At 41.0% G+C, this 27,601-nt stretch overlaps 5 protein-coding genes across 10 annotated transcripts in view; all 5 read right to left on the bottom strand.

Moving 5' to 3' along the window:
* Positions 1–114: 114 nt before the first annotated feature.
* kctd5a (potassium channel tetramerization domain containing 5a) lies at positions 115–5,000 on the bottom strand. The gene is given in 6 exon segments (NM_001165162.1): positions 115–862; positions 1,498–1,623; positions 2,528–2,623; positions 3,071–3,162; positions 3,388–3,496; positions 4,766–5,000. Coding segments are annotated over 6 exon segments (672 nt in total). The 5' UTR covers positions 4,985–5,000; the 3' UTR covers positions 115–832.
* A 456-nt stretch (positions 5,001–5,456) lies between these two features.
* pdpk1a (3-phosphoinositide dependent protein kinase 1a) lies at positions 5,457–19,938 on the bottom strand. 5 transcript variants are annotated; one of them, XM_036941034.2, is made up of 14 exons: positions 19,840–19,938; positions 11,412–11,603; positions 11,217–11,259; positions 10,882–11,019; positions 10,628–10,772; positions 9,325–9,422; positions 8,880–8,955; positions 8,594–8,662; positions 8,039–8,135; positions 7,753–7,926; positions 7,378–7,613; positions 7,023–7,080; positions 6,631–6,783; positions 5,457–6,532 (listed from the first exon to the last, which is right to left on the bottom strand). In XM_036941034.2, exons 2-14 carry the CDS (start codon positions 11,499–11,501, stop codon positions 6,419–6,421), a joined length of 1,491 nt encoding a protein of 496 aa, XP_036796929.2. In that variant the 5' UTR covers positions 11,502–11,603; positions 19,840–19,938; the 3' UTR covers positions 5,457–6,418. The 5 variants fall into 5 exon arrangements, with proteins under 5 accessions (XP_036796929.2, XP_036796933.2, XP_036796928.2 ...); XM_036941038.2 differs by having other exon boundaries at positions 18,530–19,920; XM_036941033.2 differs by having other exon boundaries at positions 19,729–19,917.
* Positions 19,939–20,115: 177 nt separating this feature from the next.
* On the bottom strand, positions 20,116–23,205 carry il21r.2 (interleukin 21 receptor, tandem duplicate 2). The gene is made up of 9 exons (XM_090196416.1): positions 23,095–23,205; positions 22,896–22,985; positions 22,669–22,801; positions 22,300–22,493; positions 22,024–22,172; positions 21,762–21,933; positions 21,465–21,561; positions 21,270–21,354; positions 20,116–21,168 (listed from the first exon to the last, which is right to left on the bottom strand). Exons 1-9 carry the CDS (start codon positions 23,162–23,164, stop codon positions 20,635–20,637), a joined length of 1,524 nt encoding a protein of 507 aa, XP_090052542.1. The 5' UTR covers positions 23,165–23,205; the 3' UTR covers positions 20,116–20,634.
* Positions 23,206–23,427: 222 nt separating this feature from the next.
* Positions 23,428–24,625, bottom strand: LOC149978912 (uncharacterized). The gene has a single exon (XM_090196415.1). It carries the CDS (start codon positions 24,495–24,497, stop codon positions 23,556–23,558), a length of 942 nt encoding a protein of 313 aa, XP_090052541.1. The 5' UTR covers positions 24,498–24,625; the 3' UTR covers positions 23,428–23,555.
* A 262-nt stretch (positions 24,626–24,887) lies between these two features.
* The window catches only part of LOC110486324 (interleukin-21 receptor), a 30,930-nt gene continuing 28,216 nt past the window's right edge, over positions 24,888–27,601 (bottom strand). For both annotated transcript variants that reach the window (XM_021557836.3, XM_021557835.3), the window contains exon 9: positions 24,888–27,171. In XM_021557836.3, coding sequence (XP_021413511.1) covers positions 26,485–27,171 — 687 coding nt within the window. In that variant the 3' untranslated portion in view covers positions 24,888–26,484. The remainder of the gene's footprint in view (positions 27,172–27,601) is intronic.

The raw sequence follows: 27,601 nt of genomic DNA, 5'->3' as shown, positions 1-27,601 counted from the left end.
ATGTGCCTATCAAGTGGCTCTAGGTATAATGTCCTCTAAAATATAACAATGTGTTCCAGTTCCACAGTGGCTGCCTAACAGGTAACCCAACTAAAACACACCAGAGTCCAGGGATGGAAGACAAGTTTTAGTCCTTTAACATCTGGCATTCCCTAACATCACTTCAACCTCATTATCATACAAGAACCCTGGTAGAAGTAGTTATAAGAATGTCCTCCTTCCAAAAAAACTGATAATGTGCAGGTTGAAGGGATATTTGGAAGGGACATAAATAAATCGGTTTAAAGATATGTAAAAAAAATAAAAATAAACTTTCAATACAGTCTTCGCCTCTAACAAGACAGTATGAATCTATACAACTCCATATAAATAGTCTTAAATATTTAACTTTTAAAACATGCTTTCCAATTAATTTCTCAGAGGTTTGATTTTTGTATGTGAAGGACTGGCATAATGTAGTACACACAGATGTTTGAAATAATGTCCCACCAGACAGTGCACACCTAATGCATCTTCCAAAACACTATTAGAGACCCTGAGTAAATGATGGACCAAGTATAAATGCTGTGGACAATATGATAAGTGATAAGGCCCTTCTCTCTGTGTGAAAATCTACAGTCCTGTTTTACTACGTAGGCCCAAAAACTGAGTAATGCTATCGTTTTGCACATTTTGATTTGATGTCTGAAAAGAAAAATGGTGTGTACAATGTGTAGACTGCAGTTAGCCAGCTTCTTCAGCGTGCCATAACGCTCCTCAGAATGTGATGTAGTTTGTGTCTTTATATCTGGACATCATAGTAGGACGCAATCCTAAGGACTGAACAGTCTCTTCACATTCGAGAGCCTTGTTCTTGAAGAATCTGCAAAAGAAAATTGTCAAGAGTCAAAATAAGACGTTAAGGCCTATTTCAACAGATGTTCCAGAAAACCTTTGACAAAAAGTACTATGAGTTAGCATTTAACAGGCAGGAAGAAGCCTAAAATGTTTGTTTTTTTTACCAGGAGACTGGAAAGCGGGGAGACTAAGGCTATGGAGAATTCCATGAACTGCAGAAGCTAGTGACAGGAGGTCATTAAATATTAACGTAGTTTAAATCATTAGAGGCATTACCCTCGTCTAGATAATGATCCGCGGGATGCTCTCTAGGTAATGGGCTCATAGGGATGAAGGGGCTCTTGGAGAAAGGTTGAAGGCCACAATGGCAGGGGTCTAAGCAAAATCTCACCCATTGTCCCCTTACATTCAAAAGTAGATACATTCATTGGCAAAATGTTTCTAACAATCCTTGTACTTGTCCTCTGCAGGAAATGCAGCATGCAGAGAAAGGAATTGCAGCATCCATGACCAATAAAAAAAATTATGCGTGCATTTATATTAGACAAAGCCATGTGAGACAACATGTATACCAAACTTGGTGTAACTCACAATACATGGTTGTAACAATGGTCAGGACGATGATGAAATACATTTTTGTTGCAGTGCTGGGATACTCACCTTGGCCTTTTCACTTGGTTCACTGCTTGTGCCGTATGATTGGTTATGTAGCTCCTTAGAGACAACACACAGGAACTCTGCCTGGTCTTCGTTTCCATAGTTATATGAGGAGCCAATACTGACCAACTGAGGGGAAAAAAAAAGGGGGGGGGGGGCAATGAGAAGGGAAATGTTTCTAGGGGACTACAGAAAGCATGCTCACATGGGAAATCTAATATGTCCAACAGCTTGCCAGGCACAGTCAAAACAATGTAACAGATTACAGTAGACAATTTCTATTCTACTTTAGGATCTTTTTTTATTTTTTTTTATGCAAAAGTAACAAACACTGACTTATCTCGGACACCTGAGCACTTTGAGCTGTTACATTGCTCATTAATGTTTAGTATCCCTTGGATTAGACCACAGGGTGAAATCTGTCATTAAAGTGGTAGCTAATTCAAATAAACAGACTACACTATACAGTAGGTTCCCATTTTCACAAAGCTGCCACGAGCAGAATGCCTAACATTCTGTCACATTGCTGGCTCCCAAAAAAAGGAAACGTGAGTAGCAGCCTGAGCCCACTCAGGGTCTTCCCCTCAGAGAGAACTCATAACACCCTGCAAGTCTAGAGAAATGCACCTAGTACAGGGTGTCCTCTTGAATGAGCAGAAACAGCAACAACCCCTTTATCTGCTGTTCCATAAACATCAGACAAAATGTAACTCTTGCAACCTGGCCTCTGACAGAAACCAGTGTCTATTTGAACCAGACAACCATAGCGCCTTTCGCGGATGGTCAGACGATTCAGACCTTCACAAAAATAAATACAGTACCACAATAACAGCTATGTAACCAAATTATGCTGCAAGGTTGTATTTCACAAGGACTACAAATGAAGACAATTATAGTATTTATGTTAAACACTGAACTCAGCATCATCCGTGGACAGTAAATCAACCAACACAAGTCAAAGTGCAGCCGAGAGGAACATTTCTGAAAATAGGAGGCAGAACACTCCCCAATCTCTTCCTTTCAAGATAATTACCTGCTCAAACTTCCAACCATCTGACATGGTGGAAACCATTTGTGTTAGCTCCTCTTCTTGGCACTGCAATACTCTGTAGACATGTTTTATAGGGAGCTGTAGAGAGAAAAAGAGGCAATGTTAATTTGCATGCAACAGAGCAGCAAGTGCTCTCAATAGGCTACATATGAATCTCCCATCCCCCCCAGAGCAAAGCATAGCCAGTATGTGCCAATTCCTGACCTCATCTACCTGGCAAGGGTCAGGAGACTATGGACTAATGCCAATACATCAACAAGACCTGGAAATACCAGTAGCTTAACTGGAGCTTGTGCCCAGAGTCATTGCAGTGATAGACCATGTAAACAGAGGTGATCCTTGGGAGGGAGGGAGCTTGCCAAGGATGTGCCTCTGGCCAGTAGTTAAAGGGCCTTAAAGGCCCCAAGGCCACCCCACTGCCCCCTTTAATATCCAGAGCTCTGTATTAGCGATTACAACAGGACAGTCTCAGGGAAGAAAGAAATCACCCAGATAGCAAAGGCAATTTTAGTCAAGCCCACACACCTGAACTGTTTTGCAGGCCCTCTCCCTGATTTTGTCTTTAATTAGCCTGATCAAAGAAGGGATATTGTAGAATTCAGCCTCTTCCAGTACACCTTGAGAGGAACAGAATGTATTTAACCAGTTATTAAAACCCCAATCATTGAAAACAACTGTGTATGCTAATGAGAACTGCTGTGGTTTTAAATGTAACATGTGTGATTGTTAGCGTGTAACGTGTTGGAGCGAAAAAGAAACGGCAACAAAGATGACAGAATGGCACAACTCTTCAGACATGCCTCAGCATATCCTAGAATATCCCCAAGACATTATCATCATACCTTCCTCGGCAAGGCCTCTATTGAGCACCAGTTTTCCATGCCTCAGGTAGTTGAGCACTGGACCAAAGTACGTTGGGTCCCGGTCTATCAAATAGGCACCCGTTTCATCCTGAAGAAAGAGAAGTCGATAACAATGAGAAAAGCAGATTATCAATAACAAAATCTGGGGAGATACCATTGACGATTTTTGTACAGTGACAAACATCGAAACAGAACTGTGCAATCGCATAATAAGACCATAGCCAGTCCAAGGATACAACAGCTCTGTGTTCAGAGCTTGGAGCAGCGCCAACATGGGGTAACTGACATTTAGCAGGTCTCATTATCCCTGAAGAATCACCACAGCGGCCTTGCTCCAGGCTTCACACACACACACGCCATCATTAGCAAGAATCAATACAGAGGGCAGAGATACATCTCCTTACCACATTACATTGGACACATGAAGATTACAGATATTGGAGACTTTCACCTCAAATTCAAATGAGGAATGCTAATCAGCATAGTTTCGTAAATATCCTAGATAACTATGGGATGAAACTAGTCTGCTTGGATACTGTGAATCTTTCAGAGCCCAAGACTCATTGCAAATGCACCTGTATGACCGAGCCAACTTGTCTTGTAAGGTCTTTTGCCAGCTTTTAAATGTCATCCTCCTGTTAAATGATGCATGGTGACCTTTGAGGGTTGGAAATCAGGATGGTAAACACTTTCAACATGTGGATGATCATACTTTCTCTTACAGGGGCAACGCTCCTTTTCCAGGGGGGGGGGGGGGGGGGGGGCTCATTTGCGCAATTGTAAATTATAAGCCCAATTATTGACACACAAAAAATGTATACACACAATTCATTGGTTTTGTCAACAATGTATTCTATGGTCCATTTGCGTGTAGGTGTTATTCTGATATTCACCAGCTAGATGGCTACAGTAACAGTTTGTGGTTGGCTGGATAACTAACTTGCCTGTTAGCGAGCTGACAGATACTAGTACTGTACTATATACACGAATGTTATCTTAGTACGAGTAGAAACGTGCTGTATTCCAAATTAATATTTGTTAGTTAGCTACTGTAGATCTGTAGTCAGGAGGGTTATCCAGATTAAAAACAGGAAAACAAACTAACGTTATTTAGCTAGTTAGTCAAGTTCTTTGGGAGTTAACGTTGACCATCTAAATTAGCTATCCGCTTGGCTTACTTCCTGGCTAAACAACGAAAATAGTTAGCTAACTAGTTGGTAAATCGGTCTGGATATGCTAGCTAGGTAACGTAAGTTAACGTTAGAACATTCACATGATGTGTAAAACAGACAACGGTTAGCTAGTTAACATTAGCCAACTAGCTAGTAACGTTAGCTAGCTAGAAAGATATCCGTACCTTGTCAGAGTCGAGGTCGGGTTCGGCCTGGCACAGACGGTACAGGAAGGATTTTGAGTCTCGGCATAACGTTTGTCTCGTTGTGAGAAAGTATGTCCCACCGACATTCAGACGGACCCATTTGGATGCCCCGATCCCAGGTGACTGCATTCTCTGTTCCGGAGAAAGGGCGGAACACTGGTCAACTGAGCCGCTGCAGTCAGGGCTCTTCTCCGCCATCCCAGCTCCTTGAACCTGGATGCGTCGCTAGCTAAAGTTACAGGAACTGAGTTGAAGCGGGCCGGGAAACTGGGCAAGGCATAGTCATGAAGTACCGTAACCCAAGTTTGACAACCCCCACCCACCGGTTTCCAGTTTGTATTATACATCCGTCAGATTCCACAGTCAAAATTGGCTACAAATATTTTATTTTTTGGTCTTAATTTAAGGTTAGGGTCAGACATAAGTATAGCAGTGTGGTTAAAGTTAAGCTTAACTTTAAAATAACATTTTAAGATAATAAATTGTAGAAATGGGCGGGGTTTATAACTTTGTAGCTACTGAAGCTAGTGATGACCCCTCCCCCCACTCCCTGCATCCTTCTCATAAGAATAATTTTTGCAGTTGGAAATTCATGACTTCAAAAAAGGTTTGGTCCCCAAATAATCATACTGAGCCTTCACCCAAACTAAGTATAAATAAATACAGGACGTTTGCCAAAATCCCACATGCTTTTATTACCAAGCCACCTTATATATATATATATATATATATATATATGCTGCATTCTTCCAATTAACCATTTGAAACTTGCACACAACAAAATAGGCCAGGCCCACATATATTTATGTAAAACATAACCATGTCACCATCCATAAATAAAATATAGATTACAACGAAAAGTAGCAAAATATCATAATTTACCATTATCAACTATTTACATTCAATTGATTTACATTTAAATGATGTAAACATGGACCCGGGACATTATCCAAATGATTACCACATGTGAACTGTTTGGATAACACGAGGATTAATCAGCAAAGGATAGAAGCCTTAAACAAATACAAAATATACATCTTACACTTTACTTGCATCCCATTTTGTAAATCACAGCAATGGTCAGTAGAATAAACAAACAAAATATCTGTCTAACATTTACAATCAACTTCTCCCAGAAATGAGAACAGTCAAAAACAGGCTACAACATTCTCCTTTGCAATTTTTATGAACTGTTCAACCAACATCCAAGTCAACTCCAACTCCTTTTTTAAAGCAACACCAGCCCATGTGGTTTGACCAAAGTTTATTCTCTGCTATAGAAGACAAATAGTTTAAGAGTACCAAGGCCACCATGTCAGACACGAGGCCATCCAAGCCTAACAAATAATCAGTTAGAATAGTTGCAATAGCCATTCTACTTCCTTGAATAATAGGTCCTTTCTATACCAGAATGGCTTTAGATCCAGCTGAATGTATCAAATTCTGCATTACAATGGAACATGCCCTGAACCTGCTGCCCTACAACAAATCAAATGTGTGGAGTAATAGGGAAACCGACTTGTAAGCTACATTACAGCTAGGTGTTTTCCATCATTTATGAATTAACACCTTCGTTCTCTGTCTCCTGTCATTACAGGGTAAGACCGGTCTTCAAAAGATAGTGTACCCAACCTACATGCATGAGTTAAAATGCGTGTTATAGATCTTTTGCCACACTTCTTGAATTTTGTTGCACCATTTGTCAGCATTCCCGCACGGGTCCATCAGATAGTATGTTCTGTTAGGCTGCAAAGAGGAGGATAGGTCACTGTTACTGATAGTTTTATAAAGTGAGTTTTGTCAGCTAAAGTTGAGCTATTAATTGCAATAGACTAATTCATTACTGTATGGACAAAGAAGGTCTTGAAGTTCTTGGCCTCTGGGCGCAGTGCGGGGGACCAGGGGATCTCTCCTTTCAAAACCTTGTTAACTGGGTCCACATAGTAAAGGTGTGGTCCCTCGGTCAACAATAGCTGGCGCCGACGTGCAAACAGCCCCTGTAAAAGCAGAGAGCGATTCTCAGATATACAAAATAAATCCATTGCCTGTAGGTAAAGTCAGTATGGTTCAAGATGTCCCAAATTGATTCCTGGCAGAAATTGCAAACAACTGCCAGAGGAGGGCAGTATGTTGCTTTGGTGTTGGAAGAGTACAGTATCAAGACATTCACTCCTCCCCTTTAAACTGAAAAATAGAACATTACTGCACAGTAATTTAGGATTACATAAATCCTTACCTTCCTTTTGTCCACTGGTCCCATCTTGAGGATCAAATTATTCTCAACAAACTGATTCCTTAAATACATAAAAAAAAGTGAATTCCCCAAATCTTTCTTGATACAGTTCACAGTATATCATATTATTGTTGGCGTTGTATTGTCTTTAGGTAAAGTGCTTAATGTTTACAAGATATCAAACATAGAATTGTGTAAATATTGTAAGTAAACATAGGAATCCCAACAGATGAGCATGAGATCATCAACTACAGTATGTGTCAATATTATGGTGAGATAATATTGACAGTTAATCAGTCTTCTGACACTCTGTCCACAAAAACATGTTTTGCTCACGAGTACATCGCTGCAGGCCTACCAGGGGTTTCTGCTTGTCTGCTTCTCAAGCAGTAGCCGCTTCACCTCAGTGGAAAACTGCAGGTCCAGCTCAAAGGAGTTGTTGTCCAGGTCATGAATGTACTGCTCGATGTTGCTGTTGGGCCTTTGTGCGGGGTTGGAGTTGGGGATGGGACTGGGGTTGGCCACAAACAGTGGTTGAAAGGAGCTGGACTGGACAACCTGCATGTTGCTGAACTGGCTGAGGAGGTCATCATACTGTAGATGGAACCACATCATGATCAGGGTGTTTTCAGTACAGATTACAAAACAAGGACACGCCAATCTGACATATTGGGGAAACAATATGTCAACAAGGGTTTGTGTCAACCTTTAATCAGAAGAGGGGAAAACCTACATTTCCATAATAGTCCTCATCATCCTCAGCCATGGCTGGCAGGTAGGGGGTGAGTTTGGGGGGTGTCTGTAGGTGAAGGTTCTCCCATGTGATGGCCTCAAAGAAAAAATGGGCTCTGAGAGGGTTGTACCCACCCATCTCCTCACAACCTAATCGGTTGGAGGGATCCAAGCACTACCACAAAAATAAAGCAATGCTTAGTTAATAATGACACTCATTGGGTCTTAGTATGGAACTGAGGAACAACATTCGAATGTATTTGAATAATTCCTATGATTAGACTCACCAGCAGCTGTTCCACTAGATCCTTCGCATTAGGAAAGAATTTATCAGGAAATTCATACTCCAGTTTAATAATCTTCTGGAATTTCAGGTAGTCATTCCTGGTGAGCAAATAACACCATCAACCACATGGACAGACAGAAGATCATATGAGAGTGCAAGGCACATGTTAGGACTTTTGTCATATTGATGTCTTCTTTGGGGCTTAATTGCCTGGAAGTGGCAGATGCATACAGTATACACAACTGTCACTGTACTTGGCTTTGAAAGGGCTTTGAGGTAAAAGTGTTGGTTTGTAGTTGAACCATGAAGCTGCTGCCATGTGACAGAGTGACTGGGGTTTCTTCACAGCCTCCAGGCACTCAATACACAAACAAGTCATAAACACCACAGCCATAACTTCCTGTTATTTCACACACTGTTTTTAGACAGCGATAACAAATAGACTACATTGTTTACCAAATCACAAAGTGCGCTTCTGCAAAGCCCCTGACAATGACACTTCTCAAATATTTTACCTGAATAAAAGGAAAACAATAATGTATGATACGCAACTTACCCAGCTCTAAATGGCGGCAATCCTGCTACCAACTGGTAGATGATACAGCCTAAACCCCAAAGGTCAGAGCTAAAAGACACCAGAAAACATGACAGATTCGGGTAACTTCTTTCAGTGTTGGGTTTTATCATAGTGATGTGAACATGGCCAGAAATACACCAGTCTTGTTCCCGGCTGCATAAAGCATGGCAAGCGAGGCTAGAAGTGATACAGTAACAGAGAACTACACAGATAACTTGAATATTGGATTCAAATCAGGGTACTGAATGAATTCGAGTGAAACTACCTTTTGCAGGCAGATTTCTGAGTGAGTAGTTCTGGAGAAACATACTCAGCTGTTCCAACAAAGGAGTTTGCTCTGTCTGCAAAAGAAAACAATCATATGAACTATAAGTATGGACAAATTATTCACATGACACATTTGGTACCTTCACTGAAGATGTCTTTACTCAATTGTGCTTAAAATGGCACTATTGACCTATTAAAATTATATTCTGAGCACTGTATAACTAGCAATTTGCTATAATTTGCCTCCATATCTATGAAGCCCATAGAGACCATTGTGCATGTTCCTATAAATAACAAAAACTATTTTGTTAGCCTTTAGAGAGGTATAGATAGATAAGTTAACCGCAATACGATAAGGGGTAAACAAACCAATGTACTGTACTTAGTCTATCAACAAACTGGAGGAAAATTACACAAAGACAAAGCAATATGTGTTAAATTACTTTGTGTACTATCTGATGACAGTTGTTTTGCAGTTCCAAAGTCTGTTATTTGAATGTGCATGTCCTCATTCAGTAAAATATTCTCTGGTTTGAGGTCCCTGTAAAGAAAAAGCCACAGCACTTAAAACCTTCAAATAGAATTCATATCATGACATTTTAACAAACCTAATGCAGTGGTAAATCCAAGCGCTGGTGATAGCGCAATAGGTTCAGGGGTGTGTTAGAAATATTTTTGCCATTTTCACAGACGGAATTTTAACTACAATAACTGGCAGTGGCGTAAAAGGTCTGGGTTTTGAAGAATGAACAAGTTGTAGGTGTGACGAGGGCTTGGCCACTCACTGGCCAATCAATGCGTTCCATGGCTTAATACGGCATGCGTTTGTCTCAAGTTCTGTTGGTTATTGACAGTCTGTGTTGTCATCACTTCCAATTCGGCTGGAGGCACAGAATATTATTTTGTCCTGGTCCATTTTGGATTGATACTAAAGTTTATTAAATAGCATAGGCTACAGTAACGAGTCTGCTAAATAGCCTATGTTTGGAGTGTTGGAAGTCAACATTGTTTTAATTGGTTTCAATGAGCCTAGCTTATATGTCTTTATGCGTCAAACTTTTCCTGAATAAAAAAAAATTACTAGGCTCCTGTAAATTGTATTGTATGTGTGAGGCACGTCCTCAATAAGCGAAATATAGCTTAGGCCTAACATTGATACTGCATTATAGGACTGAATCATTTCAATATGTTTGGAGGAGTGCGTCTTTGTTAACCAGATGAGAGGCGCTCTTTGGAGCTGGGGATCAATACTTGGAACAAGTGAAATGAAGTACGCCGGTAGGCATATGTGTGTGTGTTTTAGGATGCGCAGTATATTTTCAACTCAAGTGTCTTTACCATAGCATTTGCACGTCTATACAAAATCCTGTCGATTGTATCGTTACCTATGTGCTCGGCAGATTCTCGTAAATGCTTATATAGTATGCAAGTATGTGTATTGTGAATAATGAAAAAGCAGAGGGCAAAAACTCAAATGTTTACTCAGCGCAAGCGAGCTGATGTTAGTCAGGTAAATTGCCGAACCTGGCATTAGGTCTAGAAAATGCCAGTGTGCCAGTTTTTACATGACGACATTGCAAACTAACGGGCGTTTGACACTTGCGCCTCCTTAGCGGCAGCCGAAAATAGAACCCACAATATCTAATCAAGGAACATTATAAAACTTCCATTAAAAAAAATTATACAACAATATCAAATAAATGAACGTTTGTCAAACTTAATAATACATCGTGTAATTGGTCTTACCTGTGAATTATGCCTTTAGAATGCAAATACTGTAATGCACATACTATTTCAGCAGAGTAGAATCTAGTGCACGTCTCATCGAAGGAGCCTATTTTGCGAATGTATTTCAGTAATTCCCCATTTCTTGCATAGCTTATGCCAAAATCTAACAGGAGGCCGTTAAGGATAATGGTACTAAGATCACAAAATAGATGAGGCCAGATATTATGTCAAAGTCTTGAAGTAGCCCATGTTCTGATCATTTCAAAGGATACACAACCTTTTCGCATCTTGAAATGTGAAGTAGAGCTTGACGATAAATGGATGGTCTAAGCTTGACATGATATCCCTCTCTCGCGTCACGCAATGTGCCTTGTTCTCCTTCCGGATGTGCATCTTCTCCAGAATCTTCACTGAAACACAATTCAAACCGATATGCTTCACTCTGTGTTTATGACTGAATCAAATTCCAGTTTCCTCACTTCAAAGAGCATTATTGTTCAGCAAAAATGCATTTAAGTTATAAGCAGAACCCAGGACAGTCATTTGAATGCCACTTGAGGATCATCAGCATCATGCAACAAGAGAAAACAAATTTGTAGGGTCTTACTAGCATATTCCTTCCCTGTGGCCTGTTCTCTTGCCAGCACAACCTGAAACAAGTTTGCAATCAACAAATATATTTCTAACAATCCATCAACCCTTTACCAACAATAGAAAATAAAAGTAATTAATATGACTGCAACTGTTATCTGTAAGCCCCCCACACAAAATACAACACCATAGAAAATGTATGAGGACTTACTGTTGAATAGGAGCCTTCTCCTAGAATTCGACCAAATTTGAAGTCCTCTGGCTGCTTTCCAAGCGTTGGGGAGGCTTGAGGGCCCTCCATTCCTAGGTGGAGGAACAAACTGGAGTCCAGGTGATTCTTACCATAGAAGGTGGAGGGGAGGAATACAGGATGATGCTGGACAGAATAGGAACGGCATCATACCTTAAAGGATGTACAGAGACAGAAAAACAACAGTCACATAACAAAACAACAAAGCTACACCACACTTTCCCTCCCCTCTCTCACACACAGACACACACACACAAAGAAAACCACCATACAGCGAGTAACCCACAGCTGATAAACTAGCGTGCTGCTTCCGCACAGGGAGAGTTCTTGTTTATGGTTTTTTTTCACGCATGACTACAGGTGCTGTTCCAATTCCTTATAATTACCATTTCATTATTCAAGTAAGACTCCAAGAGAGAAAGGGTCTCTAATATCTGAGATATCTACTGCAGCCCTCATCCTCCACATACAACACATTCTGTCAAAGATCCCCAAAGCACACACATCCCTGGGTCGCTCCTCTTTTCAGTTCGCTGCAGCTAGCAACTGGAACGAGCTGCAACAAACACTCAAACTGGACAGATTTATCTCAATCTCTTCATTCAAAGACTCAATATGGACACTCTTACTGACAGTTGTGGCTGCTTTGCGTGATCTATTGTTGTCTCTACCGTCTTCCCCTTTGTGCTGTTGTCTGTGCCCAAGAATGTTTGTACCCTGTTTTGTGCTGCTGCCATGTTGTTTAGCTACCACATTGTTGTCATGTTGTGTTGCTACCATGCTGTGTTGTCATGTGTTGCTGCCATGCTTTTTTATTTAACCTTTATTTAACTAGGCAAGTCAGTTAAGAACAAATTCTTATTTACAATGACAGCCTACCAAAAGGCCTCCTGCGGGGACAGGGGCTGGGGATTAAAAATATATTAAATAAAAATATAGGACAAAATACACATCACGACAAGAGAGAACACAACACTACATAAAGAAAGACCTAAGACAACAACATAGCATGGGGCAGCAGACAGCCTAGTGGTTAGAGCATTGGGCCAATAACCGAAAGGTTACTAGATTGAATCCCTGAGCTGACAAGGTAAAAATATGTCGTTCTGCCCCTTAACAAGGCTTAAATCTGTTCCTAGGCCGTCATTTTAAATAAGAATTTGTTCTTAACTGTCTTGCCTAGTTAAATAAAGGTTAAATATATATATTTTTAAAAACATTAATAGCTGTTGTTTATCTTATAGAATACTGTCCTGGGACAATCATGAAAATATGGTAGCAAGTTACTTTCATTAATTACTTTTATTAGGCTAAGTGATCGTTGACTTAAGCTACAGAAACAGAAAACACAAGGTTTAGAGACACTGGTGAATGAGTCCATTGAGAGAAGCAACCATCAAAACAATAGAAACACAAGCAGCATGGCGCCCAGCCCTAGCAGCACCTATCCAGTTTTTTTGTGTAGGGCAGGGTTCCCCAACTGGCGGCCCACGGGCCAAATTTGGCCTGCATTTCATTTAATTTGCCCCCCAAGTTCTGAGCAACCCCCCCCCCCCAAAAAATAAAAATGTATTTAATTGTTGGACATAAAGACTAATAACAACAGCAAATCAGCTCCAAGTGATTTTTAATTTTGGAAATCTGTTCCAAAGTATTCCCACCCATAATAGAGATAGTGTATATTTGATCGTATACAAAATGTAAGCAATGTTTTAAATTATAACGTTTTATTGAAATATACATTACCAGCCAAAAGTTTGGATACACCTACTCATTCAAGAGTTTCTTTATTTATTCTATTTCTACATTGTAGAATAGTCAAGACATCAAGAATGAAATGTTTATTTAAATGTTTTACAATGTAATCTTTATTTAACTAGGCAAGTCAGTTAAGAACAAATGTTTGTTTACAATGATGGCCTACACCGTGATACAGCCTGGAATAGAACCAGGGTGTCTGTAGTGACGCCTCAAGCACTGAGATGCAGTACCTTAGACCGCTGCGCCACTCGGGAGCCCGGTTATTTGTGTTATTTGTGGAAATAACACATATGGAATCATGTAGTAACCAAAAAAAAGTGTTAAACAAATCAAAATATAATTTAAGGCCTCTCGGGTGGCACAGTGGTCTAAGGCACTGCATCGCAGTGCTAACTGTGCCACCATAAGACTCTGGGTTCGAGCCCAGGCTCTGTCACGACCGGGAGGTCCATGGGGCGACGCACAATTGGCCTACCTACATCCGGGTTAGGAAGGGTTTGGCCGGTAGGGATATCCTTGTCTCATCGCGCACTCCTGACTCCTGTGGTTGGCATCCGGGTTGGATGTGTGCTGTGTTAAGAAGCAGGTTGGGTTGTGTTGTGTTTCGGAGGACGCACGGCTCTCGACATTCGTCTCTCCCGAGCCCGTACTGAAGTTGTAGCGATGAGACAAGATAGTAACTACTAACAATTGGATACCACAAAATTTGGGAGAAAATTCAACAACAAAAAATATACATATAATTTATATTTTTCAAAGTAGCCACCTTGATGACAGCTTTGCACACTCTTGACATTCTCTCAACCAGCTTCACGAGGTAGTCACCTGGAATGCATTTCAATTAACTTTTTAAAAGTTAATTGCTGGAATTTCTTCCCTTCTTAATGCATTTGAGCCAATCAGTTGTGTTGTGACAAGGTAGGGGTGGTATACAGCCCTATTTGGTAAATGACCAAGTTCATATTATATCAAGAACAGCTCAAATAAGCAAAGAGAAATTACAGTCCATCATTACTTTAAGACATGAAGGTCAGTCAATGCGGAACATTTCAAGAACTTTGAAAGTTTTTTCAAGTGTAAAAACCATCAAGCTCTATGATGAAAATGGCTCTCACGAGGACCGCCACAGGAAAGAAAGACCCAGAGTTACCTCTGATGCAGAGGATACGTTCATTAGAGTTAACTGCACCTCAGATTGCAGGCCAAATAAATGCTTCTCAGAGTTTAAGCAACAGACACATCTCAACATCGACTGTTCAGAGGAGACTGCGTGAATTAGGCCTTCATGGTCGAATTGCTGCAAAGAAACCCCTACTGGAGGACACCAATAAGAAGAAGACTTGCTTGGGCCAAGAAACACAAGCAATGAACATTAGACCGGTAGAAATCTGTCCTTTGGTCTGATGAGTCCAAATTTGAGATGTTTGGTTCCAACTGCCGTGTCTTTGTGAGACGCAGAGTAGGTTAATGGAGGTTCTTCGCATGGGTGGTTTCCACTGTGGAGCATGGAGGAGGTGGTGTGATGGTGCTTTGCTGGTGACACTGTCACTGATTTATTTAGAATTCAAGGCACACTTAACCAGCATGGCTACTACAGCATTCTGCAGCGATATTCCATCCCATCTGGTTTGCGCTTAGTGGGACTATCATTTGTTTTTAAACAGGAAAATGACCCAACACACCTCCAGGATTTGTAAGGGCTATTTGACCAAGAAGGAGAGTGATGGAGTGTTGCATCAGATGACCTGGCCTCCACAATCCCCCGACCTGAACCAAAATGAGATGGTTTGGGACAAGTTCGACCACAGAGTGAATGAAAAGCAGCCAACAAGTGCTCAGGATATGTGGGGACTCCTTCAAGATTGTTGGAAAAGTATTCCAGGTGAAGCTGGTTGAGAGAACGCCAAGCGTGTCCAAAGCTGTCATCAAGGCAAAGGCTGGCTACTTTGAAGAATCTCAAATATTATATTTATTATATTTGTTTAACACTTTTTTGTTACTACATGATCCCTTATGTGTTATTTCATAGTTCTGATGTCTTCACTATTATTCTACAATGTAGAAAATAGTACAAATAAAGACAAAACCTTGAATGAGTAGGTGTGACCAAACTTTTGACTGGTACTGTATATTTGAATAAAACATAATAATTTCAATGTGTTTGGGCTTCTTGCGGTACATTTTTAGTCTACAAATGATCACATAATAATAATTATTAAAAATAAACTCTTTAATCCCACCCCTCTGCCACGCTCTGCCCATCCCACCTATCACCATAAACCACTCGTTTGGTTTCCAAGTGCCATATATTTTTCAATTGTGCTGTGATGTTTTACATTCATTTTGAACCTTTCTAATCGTATAGTATCTACAGATTGTGAGCCAAAGATAAAAACCTTTCCTACGAGTATTATTATATTATTTATTGACTGACTGGATAAATAAATCAATTGTGCGCCAGTTTTTACATGACGAAATTGCAAACGAACACTGTCTAACATGCTTTCGACACTTGCAACTCCTTAGCGCAAGCCGAAATTAGAGGCCACAATTTCTAAACAAGAAACATAAAACTTACATTAAAAGTTATTCAAAGATACAAAAATATTTCTAAAAATCATGTTTATGTCAAACTTAATAATACATAGTAAAATTGGTCTTACCTGTGAATTATACCTTTAGAATGCAAATAGTGTAATGCACATACTATTTCAGCAGAGTAGAATCTGGTGCACAAATAATTTGTTATTATTTTCTGGCCCCCTGACCATCCACTCAAGAAAAAAAAGAAAAAAACAGCCTGTGACTGAATCTAGTTGATAATCCCTGGTGTAGGGTACTTTCCACTCCAGACACCTGCCACAGAAGACAGTGCTCCAACAACACCATGACAAAACTATAAACCACAGAAACCAGAAGGGTATGTCCCTTTGCACATAGAAATGTACAATTTAGAAGAAAACAGCTCTTACTGTAAAAACAAAAAAGTTAATAATTAACTGGGACAATCAAAACCATCTGTCCTAGAGACAGGAAATCATAGCCTAGTCTAACCTCCAAAGCAGTAAACAAGCCAATAAACGTAAATTACCTGTGTTCTAGGAAACTTAAACACAAGGTCATGAATCTGTATTTTTAAACAACATTTTATGAACGGATTAAGATCATTGTGGTTTCCTGTTGTGACACGTCTATGGATAAGCTTGAACACAAACATTTAAAGAAGCTCTCTTTCTCACCTAGCCTAGGTGAGAAAGAGAGCTTCTTTAAATGTTTGTGTTCAAGCTTATCCATAGAGCCCCACAGTGGAGGTGTCATAATACCCATAAAACCTAGCGGTCAAACATGGAAATGGTTCGAATCGTTTTCTACCATTCATTTTTCCCATAAGGGATTTTAGAAACACTTAAAATAAGGGCTGTGTTTCGTGTAGGCTTACCCCGGCGTGATGTTTTGATAACCATGTAAATCTCTCTTGGACAAGGTGACTTTTATCAATATATACACTATCGTTCAAAAGTTTGGGGTCACTTAGAAATGTCCTTGTTTTTGAAAATTGTCCATTAAAATAACATCAAATTGATCAGAAATACAATGTAGACATTGTTAATGTTGTAAATGACTATTGTAGCTTGAAACGGCAGATTTTTTATGGAATATCTACATAGGCGTACAGAGGCCCATTATCAGCAACCATCACTCCTGTGTTCCAATGGCACGTTGTGTTAGCTAATCCAAGTTTATTATTTTAAAAAGGCTAATTGATCATTAGAAAACCCTTTTGCAATTATGTTAGCACAGCTGAAAACTGTTGTTCTTATTAAAGAAGCAATAAAACTGTCCTTCTTTAGACTAGTTGAGTATCTGGAGCATCAGCATTTGTGGGTTCGATTAGAGGCTCAAAATGGCCAGAAACAAAGAACTTTCTTCTGAAACTCGTCAGTCTATTCTTGTTCTGAGAAATGAAGGCTATTCCATGCAAGAAATTGCCAAGAAACTGAAGATCTCATACAACGCTGTGTATTACTCCCTTCACAGAACAATTTGGCTAGAACCAGAATAGAAAGAGGAGTGGGAGGCGAGGCCCTGGTGCACAACTGCGCAAGAGGTGTCCATTAGAGTACATTAGAGTGTCTAGTTTGAGAAACAGACACCTCACAAGTCCTCAACTGGCAGCTTCATTAAATAGTATCCGCAAAACACCAGTCTCAACGTCAACAGTGAAGAGGCGACTCCGGGATGCTGGTCTTCTAGGCAGAGTTGCAAAGGAAAAGCCATATCTCAGACTGGCCAATAAAAAGAAAAGATTAAGATGGGCAAAAGAACACACACTGGGCAGAGGAAGATTGGAAAAAAAGTGTTATGGACAGACAAATTTAAGTTTGAGGTGTTCGGATCAAAGAACATTCGTGAGATGCAGAAAAAATGAAAAGATGCTGGAGGAGTGCTTGATGCCATCTGTCAAGCATGGTTGAGGCAATGTGATGGTCTGGGGGTGCTTTGGTGATGGTAAAGTGGGAGATTTGTACAGGGTAAAAGGGATCTTCAAGGAGGGCTATCACTCGATTTAGCAACGCCATGCCATACCCTGTGGACGGCGCTTAATTGTAGTCAATTTCCTCCTACAACAGGACAATGACCCAAAGCACAGCTCCAAACTATGCAATAACTATTTGGGGAGGAAGCAGTCAGCTGGTATTCTGTCTATAATGGAGCGGCCAGCACAGTCACCAGATCCCAACCCTATTGAGCTGTTGTGGGAGCAGCTTGACCGTGTGATACGTAAGAAGTGCCCATCAAGCCAATCCAATTTGTGGGAGGTGCTTCAGGAAGCATGGGGTAAAATCTCTTCAGATTACCTCAACAAATTGACAACTAGAATGCCAAATTTTGCAAGGCTGTAATTGCTGCAAATGGAGGATTCTTTGATGAAAGCAATGTTTGAAGGATGCAATTATTATTTCAATTAAAAATCATTATTTATAACCATGTCAATGTCTTGACTATATTTCCTATTCATTGTGCAACTCATTTCATGCATGTTTTCATGGAAAACAAGAACATTTCTAAGTGACCCCAAACTATTGAACGGTAGTGTATTTCTGTCTCTATTTCCTCTCATATTAAAAAATGCTAGACATGCAAAACTACAAATCCCTGAAAGGTCCTACACGTCATCTCTAGCTGACACCTTTGCTAACAGGTCAATTTAAAACTTGCACAAGACAGTTCACAGAATTGTCAATTTAAAGAAACGTAGCGAAATTATTAATTACTACATTTAACTAACATTAGATAGGTAATCCAGAGATTCTTACCTTTGCCTCGATTCGGCAGTCTCGCCCAGATCATCATGGCATTTGTAGTTATTTAAGATAGCCACATTAGCAGCTAATTAGCATTTCAATTTTGGGGGGTTAATCCAGGCGAATATATTGATAAAAGTCACCTTGTCCTAGACCTAGAGAGATCGACACGGTTATCAAAACGTCACGCCAGGGTAAGCCTGTGTCTCTAAACTCCTCTATGGGAAGAATGATGAATGATGGAAGAACAATTGGAACCGTTTCTCTGTTTGACCGCTAGGTTTTATGGGTATAATGACTGTGGTACTATATGACCCTATAATATTACAGCTCTCAGGAGGACTGTAGCCTTCTGTATGTGTGTGGGTAATTAGTCTCCATCAGGGAACTAGATTCAGTTTCCTTTCTTGTGCGGGTGGTCAGGGGGCCGAGACATAATTACAAACAATTTGTAGACTCAAAATTGACCGCAAGAAGCCCAAACAGATATATTTGACTAAAACATAATCATTTCAAACCTTGCTGACATTTGTATACGATCAAATACAGTGTATCTTGTGGCCGCCAGTTGGGGCACCCTGGCCTACATCCTCTGCCAAGAGGTCTGACCTTTATGGCACATGTCGGTGGTAAAACCCTAGCAGATAACCAAAACCAACAACATTGCTATGTTAAATTAACAATCCTTCTAGATGTAACATTACAGTAATGTAAAGAGATGGCTGCAGAAGCATAGGCCTATACAGATTTAGCCGAATAAACTCAACGATGTATGATCTATTTGAGCCCCAAATAACGTTCGCGTGGGCAGACTGCAGAGCCGACGTCACATAAAATAACGTTTTTATACAAAAACGACGGATTTCAGCACCCAAAGAATAGCCCGCATTTACACAGGACATTGTCATTTGTAAATGCTGACTATTCTTTGGGTGCGGAAATCCGTAGTATTTAAAAAAAAAAAATGAACTCGGAAATCCAGTCCGCCCACAACTAGACGCTGCTCAACTCCATCATCGTTGAGTTTAGTCGGCTAGGGCTGCCACAGTTTGAAAAGTGTTGGTCTGTCAATTAGACATCTTTGCAAGACAAATTTGAGAAGACATCTGCACACACGGATGTGCTTAGGTAGAAATGTAGCTAACGTTAGCTAGTACCAGTGCTAGCTGCTGACTGTTAGACCCAACCCCGAACATGAAAGTGAATCTTACCCGCACACGCTTAGCTGCCTAGCTAACGTTAGTAGTATAAGGTCACCATTGCCTGACTTTCACCATTACCACAACCAACTGACAGTTAATGCAACACAGGCAGATACTCACTATCTGGCCAGTGATTACTTGCTGACATGGAAGTCCTAAAGCAAGCTAGCTACATACTGGGTTCATGTCCCGAAACGTGACGTCATATCATAACAAAACATTTTACTCTCGTTCATTTGTAGCACGCGCATATGTTTTGAAATTGCACTAAGAATGAAAGATTAAGCAAGTTGAAGACCATTGGTGGGCTATACATATATATTGTTGCAATTGCCTCTGATAACTATAGCTACTCATCCACTGTTTTGCGAAATAGAAAACGACACAAACCATACGTCAATGTATTAATTTATTTACAATAGCGAACAAGTATGTAATACAAGACAAATTAAAGGACATAGTAATTACAGGGTTATTAAACTACTTTCGAAATATTACATATAGCTGAAATTGTTCATCCAAGAAACTGCACCTCGCCAATTTCTCATATAGATAGTAGCAAGTGTTGAGTCGCAGCGTCCTCTGGTGGTTCTCACATACTGAAGGATCAATGGCTCTAGTGCCATCAGTGCATACAAATTATGAAATTAACTGGTCCAAAATAGCTATTTAAGCTATCACACAATTGATATAGTAATTAAAAAATGTACATTATTTCAAACAGACAAAACACACTTCATTACAGTATACACAATTCTACATCAGAATTACAAATAAGAAACTGCAAATGATCGTAAGACAACATATGTCATTTAGGCAATTATAAAGACTATAACACCCCTTGCTCAGTACATTTGTACAACCCAAGAGGTAGGCTGTCTGTCCTATTGGCATATGATGTAACATTTGGTAACTTCACTCAGTGGCACAGGTTTCCTCCTTATCTGGTTCCTCTATGCAATAACTCTTCAAGGGATGAGTAGAGACCTCTTTGGGCACAACAGTGGGGACAAAACCTTTAGAGGTTTCGTGTAGGATACAGTAATCAGTACAGGTGCATTCTGGCTCACTAGATACAGGACTATTAGGCAAGCTGCTGTCTGGGCTGAGTGTTAAGTCCTCGCATCCAGAGTCCCCCTCGCAGGTGACCGAAGGGTCCTGAGAGAAAGAGGTGCCCTTCCCTCCAAACTGGAGCTCTAGGGGAGAGCAGGGCAGCTGGGTGTAAGGGATGTCCCCTGGACCATTTCCATTTGGACTGTGACTGCAGACCCAGTCCATCACGGAGGGACCAACATAGGGAGTGTGAACTTGTGCTAGGGGATATGGTGTTGTAGCTGAACAGTCCTGGTCCTCTACTATAGGTTTGGCCTCAATAATCAAAGTATCGATGGTCAGGAACGCTTCTGGTTTGTATGTTGGTATCATATTGCACTCTGACTCAAGCCAGTCCTATAGAGAAAAAATTATTCAAGTATAAACTTTATCCCAGGGACCATTTTGAAGATGTTATGAGGACCACTTTGGGGAAATAATTAATTAGTCGACTTTACCTGGAAATGTCTGTTATAATCTTTGTAGAGAGGTTGGAATAAAGGGGCTGGGCTTGGCACATCATAGAAAGATTTTATCTTCATTCTATGGCAAAAATGATTATAAATTGTTTGTGTGTGTGCTTCCAAATCAGCCTCGCTTTCTCATGACACAATTTCTAAGTATTTGTATGGGTTTCTGAAGAAGACCGTTACCTTATAGTGGGGTTGTAAAATCCAAACAACAGAACTCCAGCAATCACACAACCTGGAAATACAAACTTGCTGAGGACAAGGACTATAGTTGGTTCTGCTGAAGGAGAAACATAGTATATGCATCAATGGCTGTGTTTAGAGAAGCAGCCAAATTCAAATATTTTCCCCACTAATTGGTCTGTCTAAACGCAGCCTAAATGGTTTCTCCATAGCATATTTTGGGACAAAAACAAAGAGGGGATAGGTAAGAGTGGTATATGCTTTAACTAGTTTGTCTTCAAAGCAGATCTCTCCCACCTTCCTTTGCATCAGTCCTCAATTGCACCAATGCACTCCACGGACTCCACTGTCCTTTATATCCAGAGGACTTATATAGCCCGGATCTCACTTTCAGAACATATGTGGTATCTGGCTTAAGTCCAGATCTATCAATTAAAATAGATTTGTTTTGAGGGGACACACAAAACACCTGAGAAAAAAAATCCAGGAAACAATTAATCAAACAACCATTGACTTTAACAAGACCTTGAAACATGACTTCTATTACAATGCACTTTACCTCGCCCTTATCGCCATGGTATTTGTAGAAGCAGAGTTGGTAATGGAACTCTGTTAAATAAGGATGGTGTTCATATCCACTTTGCCAAGTGCATTTGTAACCCTCTGAAGTCCGCTGGACAGCGAGATGACTTGGAGCTGTTGGTTGAACTGATGACAAAGAGTTAGTCATTACACTTATTTGTCAGCTATAGAAAAATATATTTTGCACAATCATAATTATTTCATGCAATTTTCCATGAATTGCAAATCAATATAATCTTCACAGGGAACTTACTATTTTTGGATGGTTCGAAGTCTGTCAAGTTATCATAGTTTGATTGGCAGTCAATGTTATAACAAAGACGTACATTGAAACAGTCCACGCTATTAAATGAAGCGTTGTTATACCTTACATTCTCATCAAAATCAGCCACAAATGTGCAACCATAACTGTCCCCCATCTCCACCAGTGGACATTTGAATGTGTTCCTGTGGAAAAAAATGTTCATGATTTTTGTGATTCAAATGATATTAGTAATTATTTATCCTCAGCATAATCATTTTTTTCTCATTTAATGTTGCGTATTTGTCTCTCCACTTCATGCAATGGACAGAACCAAGAGATTCATAACATAAGAATCCGTCATCACACAATAAGGCTCACCCAGCTTCATCAGGCCAGATGAAATTCAACCAGTAGTGGGTGTTGTTGACATCTGCAGGCTCGTCAGTGATGTTCAAAGTACAGGTAATTGTAAACCAATAATCAGATACACAGGCGAGTCGATCTGTCATTACTGGGAAGAAACACACCCTGTTATGATCTTTTACTCCTGGACATAAATCTGAACATGAACAAAATGGACAGTACAATGGAATCTTGTACAGTACTTCCAGAAGAACAGCCCTCTGATAGTTGGATGATGTTCCAAACTGCACAAAGTGCCAGTAGAAGCTTCATCTTAGCATGAGTCTGTAGGGCTAAACCAGGAAAAACATGCATAAGTCATGTATAACGTGCAAATTATGTATTTTACCGTAATGTGGAAAGTACACAATGGAAAACAGTTCTGAGAAAGGTCCATACTACCTTGTACGTGGGTCTTGTGGATAGGGCATCTCTCAGAGAGAATGAATGAGTGAGTGAAGTCAAGCATCATAACACTATAATAACGTGATGAGAGGAAGTCACATCCTGTTATCATATGAAAGCTGTTCGCTTCTCCACGCCTTCTTCGTGCCTCTGTGACGAAGTTGATTACTATCTAATTGCTCAAATTAACCCATCATGACATTTATGAACATATGTCTAATATTTTCTATTTCACATTGCACTCTTGCAAAAAAAAAAAAGAAAGTGTTTTGTGTTGGTGTATAAGTCATACTGTCACGTTCGTTGAATGGATGAGACCAAGGCGCAGCGCAAGATGAATACATCTTCTTTAATAAGATGAAGAACACTTAAACAAACATGACGCTATATATGATAAGTGCAGACACAGGCAACTAACACAGACAATAACCCACGAAATACCCAAGGAAATTGTCTGCCTAAATATGGTTCCCAGAGACAACGATAAACAGACAAACAAAACCCCTAGACAGGGACAAAACACATACATCACCCATGTCACACCCTGACCTAACCAAAATAATAAAGAAAACAAAGAATACTAAGGTCAGGGGGGGGGGGGGGGGGGTACTGCCACTAGACTGATGGTCGAGTCTGGAGTGAGTGGTGCCTCCGGACTGGAGGGAGACCCTGGCGGATCCGGACTGGAGGGAGACCCTGGCGGATCCGGGCTGGAGGGAGACCCTGGCGGATCCGGGCTGGAGGGAGACCCTGGCGGATCCGGGCTGGAGGGAGACCCTGGCGGATCCAGGCTGGAGGGAGACCCTGGCGGATCCGGGCTGGAGGGAGACCCTGGCGGATCCGGACTGCGGCCTGTCGCGGTAGGTTCCGGACTGCGGCCCGTCGCGGTAGGTTCCGGACTGCGGCCCGTCGCTGTAGGTTCCGGACTGCGGCCCGTCGCTGTAGGTTCCGGTCTGCTCTGGACTGGGTACTGTCGCCGGACGCTCTGGACTGGGTACTGTCGCCGGACGCTCTGGACTGGCGAGACGCACTGTAGGCCTGGTGCGTGGTGCCGGTACTGGTGGTACCGGGCTGGGGACACACACCTCATGGCGAGTGTGGGGAGCAGGCACAGGACGTACTGGGCTATGGAGGCGTACTGGAGGTATGGAGTGTAGAGCTGACACAACCCGTCCTGGCTGGATGTTTATACTCGCCCTGCAAATGCAGGGAGCTGGCACAGGACGCACTGGGCTGTGCAGACTCACAGTACGCAAAGCCGGCGCAGGATATCCTGGTCCAAAGAGGTATACTGGTGACCAGGAGGGCTGAGCCGGCACCGTCCTTCCTGGCTGGATGCTCATTCTAGCCCGGCCAATGCGAGGAGCTGGAATAGAGCGCACCGGGCTAGAATAGCACATCTCTGCATTACACGCTCCCCACTGTAAGCACGGGGAGTTGGCTTGGGTCTCCCTCCTGACTCAACCAATCTCCTCGTGTGCCCCCCCCCCAAAAACAAATATTGGGGCCGCCTCTCGGGCTTCCGTGCTAGCCGTGTACCTTTATATCTTCGCCGTTCCTCCATTCTCCTGTATCCCTCCTCGCACTGTTCCAAAGAATCCCATGCAGGCTCTTGCACTCTCCCTGGATCGATCGACCACCTCTCAATCTCCTCCCAGGTTGTTACCCACTCATCCTTCTCCCGGGTTCATTTCTCCATTAAGCGCTGTTCCTCCCATTCACGCTGCTTGGTCCTTTTATGGTGGGTTATTCTGTCACGTTCGTTGAATGGATGAGACCAAGGCGCAGCGTGAGATGAATACATCTTCTTTAATAAGACGAAGAACACTTAAACAAACAAACGTGACGCTATATATGATATGTGCAGACACAGGCAACTAACACATAGACAATAACCCACAAAATACCCCAAGGAATATGGCTGCCTAAATATGGATCCCAATCAGAGACAACGATAAACAGCTGCCTCTAATTGAGAACCAATCTAGGCAACCATAGACATACATAACACCTAGACTAGTAAACAACCATAGACATACAAAACCCCTAGACAGGGCCAAAAAACACATACATCACCCATGTCACACCCTGACCTAACCAAAATAATAAAGAAAACAAAGAATACTAAGGTCAAGGTGTAACACATACTCAAGCATCATGAATAGGATGAACTAAGTTATAGTTTATTATAATATTCCTGAAATTCATATAAAAATATATTTTATCACTCTTCAGTGCAGTCAAATCAATCTGTTTCACCCTTCTCAAAGATTGTTTATGGAAACTAGACAGTGGTTTAACTCATTGTGATAACAGTGCAATGGCAATATCTAGATTATAGAATTCGATACCTAGTGGCGAGTCAATTTATCAGATGTAGCCTACCGCTGCCAAGCTTTCGTTTACTACCCCACATAGCTATAATTTCTTATCAGCAAATGAAAATTGTAAAGAGAAATGGTCTATTTAATTTTCATACAATGACAGAACTGCATTAAAGCAGACCTAAATCTGTGTTCTGATGCATTTTTGTATCGTACAGAAAAAGGAGACTAATATAATATGTTGGAAAGCTCCCATTACTTATTAAGATTGTTTTGACTACTGTGGGACTTCATCGTGCATTTGAGGATTTTTTAAAAACTTTAAATGGGCAATCGTTAGTTGAAACAATAACAAAGCCACCCGTTTCTGTTTTGGTAATAGCTGAGGGATGGGCCTGGAGAAATGTAACCACTCATAAATTCATAGGCGGCACTATTGATACAAGGAATTACCAATATATCAAAACTTTAAGCATATTTTGAGGCTATACAGCTTTTGTTTCCAGTAAAAACAAGCTTATATTTTGGTTTCTGATTGGGTACGACAGTTGAACTAAGCTCATGGGGCATTTAAAAGTTATATTCTTCAAGAATAAATGAGTTTATATAGTTAAGTAACTAGTTAGCAACTGCAGATTGTCCCTTTAAAGAATTAACAAGCGATTGAACATTAATTCAAACTCCTCAATTGGATCCATTGTCACAAACATAAGAAACATTAGATGACAAACATTATATAAAAACAATACCCTTTCTACGGGGAATTTGCATGAGAAATTAAGCCGTAAAAAGTGATTAATTACATGAAGGCCAAAATCTAGGCCTGGGAAGGCCAAAATGAGTAATCTACATCTATTTACATAACGCAACATGACAACTACTGTCAAACAATATTATTGTAGTACGACGATAAACCATTTTTATGTTGGGAAGAAATCATTCGTACTCCACTTAAAAAAAAAAAACATGATGACAATATGAACAATATACCTATGCCAGGGAAAGTACGGAATTTTACAAATATGCTGGAGCACTGTCAGTGACAGAGGTGGTGACGGAGAACTCACATCGTCCTGTTCTTGGTTAAGTCCTCTTGCATAGTGTTACCCCTTACCCACTGTTTGACATATTCAGAAGGGGAACTGCCTACCCCACTCAGTAAACCAGAGTCTATCTGCTCCTCAGACTCAAAGTTAGAGTTCACAGGGCTGCTACAGTCCGACTCAACAAAGACTCCGCTGTCAATGGTGTCCACACTGTCCAGATCCAGCACCAATGGAGGGTAGCCGTCCTCTGAGTCCAATGAAATCTGCTCTGGTTGATAGTTGCGGGCCTGTAGCTGGAGCTGCCACTTCATAGCAGGCAGGCCCGTTGATGCCCATCTTCCACTCTGCCCAGTTAACCCTCCTTCATCTTCTGCCCCAGCACCAAGAGGGCCCTCCGTCTCACTGTCTATACCTCCTTTGCTGCCTCCAGTATATTGGGAGAAGCTTTCCCCACCTTGGCTGCACTTGTATGTCACCCAAGAATTCCCTGACAAAGCTCCTTCCTCCCCAGACACCATCACAGTATCAATGGAGATGTGTCCAGCAGAGTGACAGGTGCCCTGGTCCCCACTGCTGCCGTCTTCCTCCACAGTCAGCCTGGACAGCCCGAGGGTGTCTAGCTGCTTCTCAGTCATCATCTGTGTAGATGGGTTTTTCTCCAAGGGATCCAGCTCACTGAAGACGAAGACAGGTCCAACCCATTTCTGCAAAAAATAATGAGAAAATGGATGATTAAGGAGCAATAGGTACAAGGCGACTTAGTCATGCATGCTTACATTTTTTACGTATTGGTCATCTGGATTTGCAAGCGCCATGCTCCACCAACTGAGCTACACTTGGTTGCAAAAGGTTGAATGAGAGCTTATCACCTCCGTCGTCAATATGAAGATCAATCACAGAAAGAATTACCTATTTTATTTTTTAACATTTAGAAATGTTTATGAAACTGATGGCAGTTATTTCATACAACTCTGAATCCTAGAGCAAGATGTTGCCCACAGATATGAATGGACAAGTTTTTTCACGAAAAATACCTTATCTGGGTGAAGAGCAATTCAGCAGAATCTAATCACTGTTTTTCATCTGAAAAGACAGCAGTAAGTGGCCATACTGCACCACTAACAGCTGTCAGAC

Source organism: Oncorhynchus mykiss, chromosome 13, assembly GCF_057628025.1.
Source record: "Oncorhynchus mykiss isolate SJ-2025 chromosome 13, ASM5762802v1, whole genome shotgun sequence".
Taxonomy (NCBI): Eukaryota; Metazoa; Chordata; class Actinopteri; order Salmoniformes; family Salmonidae; genus Oncorhynchus; species Oncorhynchus mykiss.
Note: the sequence above shows the minus strand (reverse complement) of the source record. Positions and strands in the feature narration are given on the sequence as shown.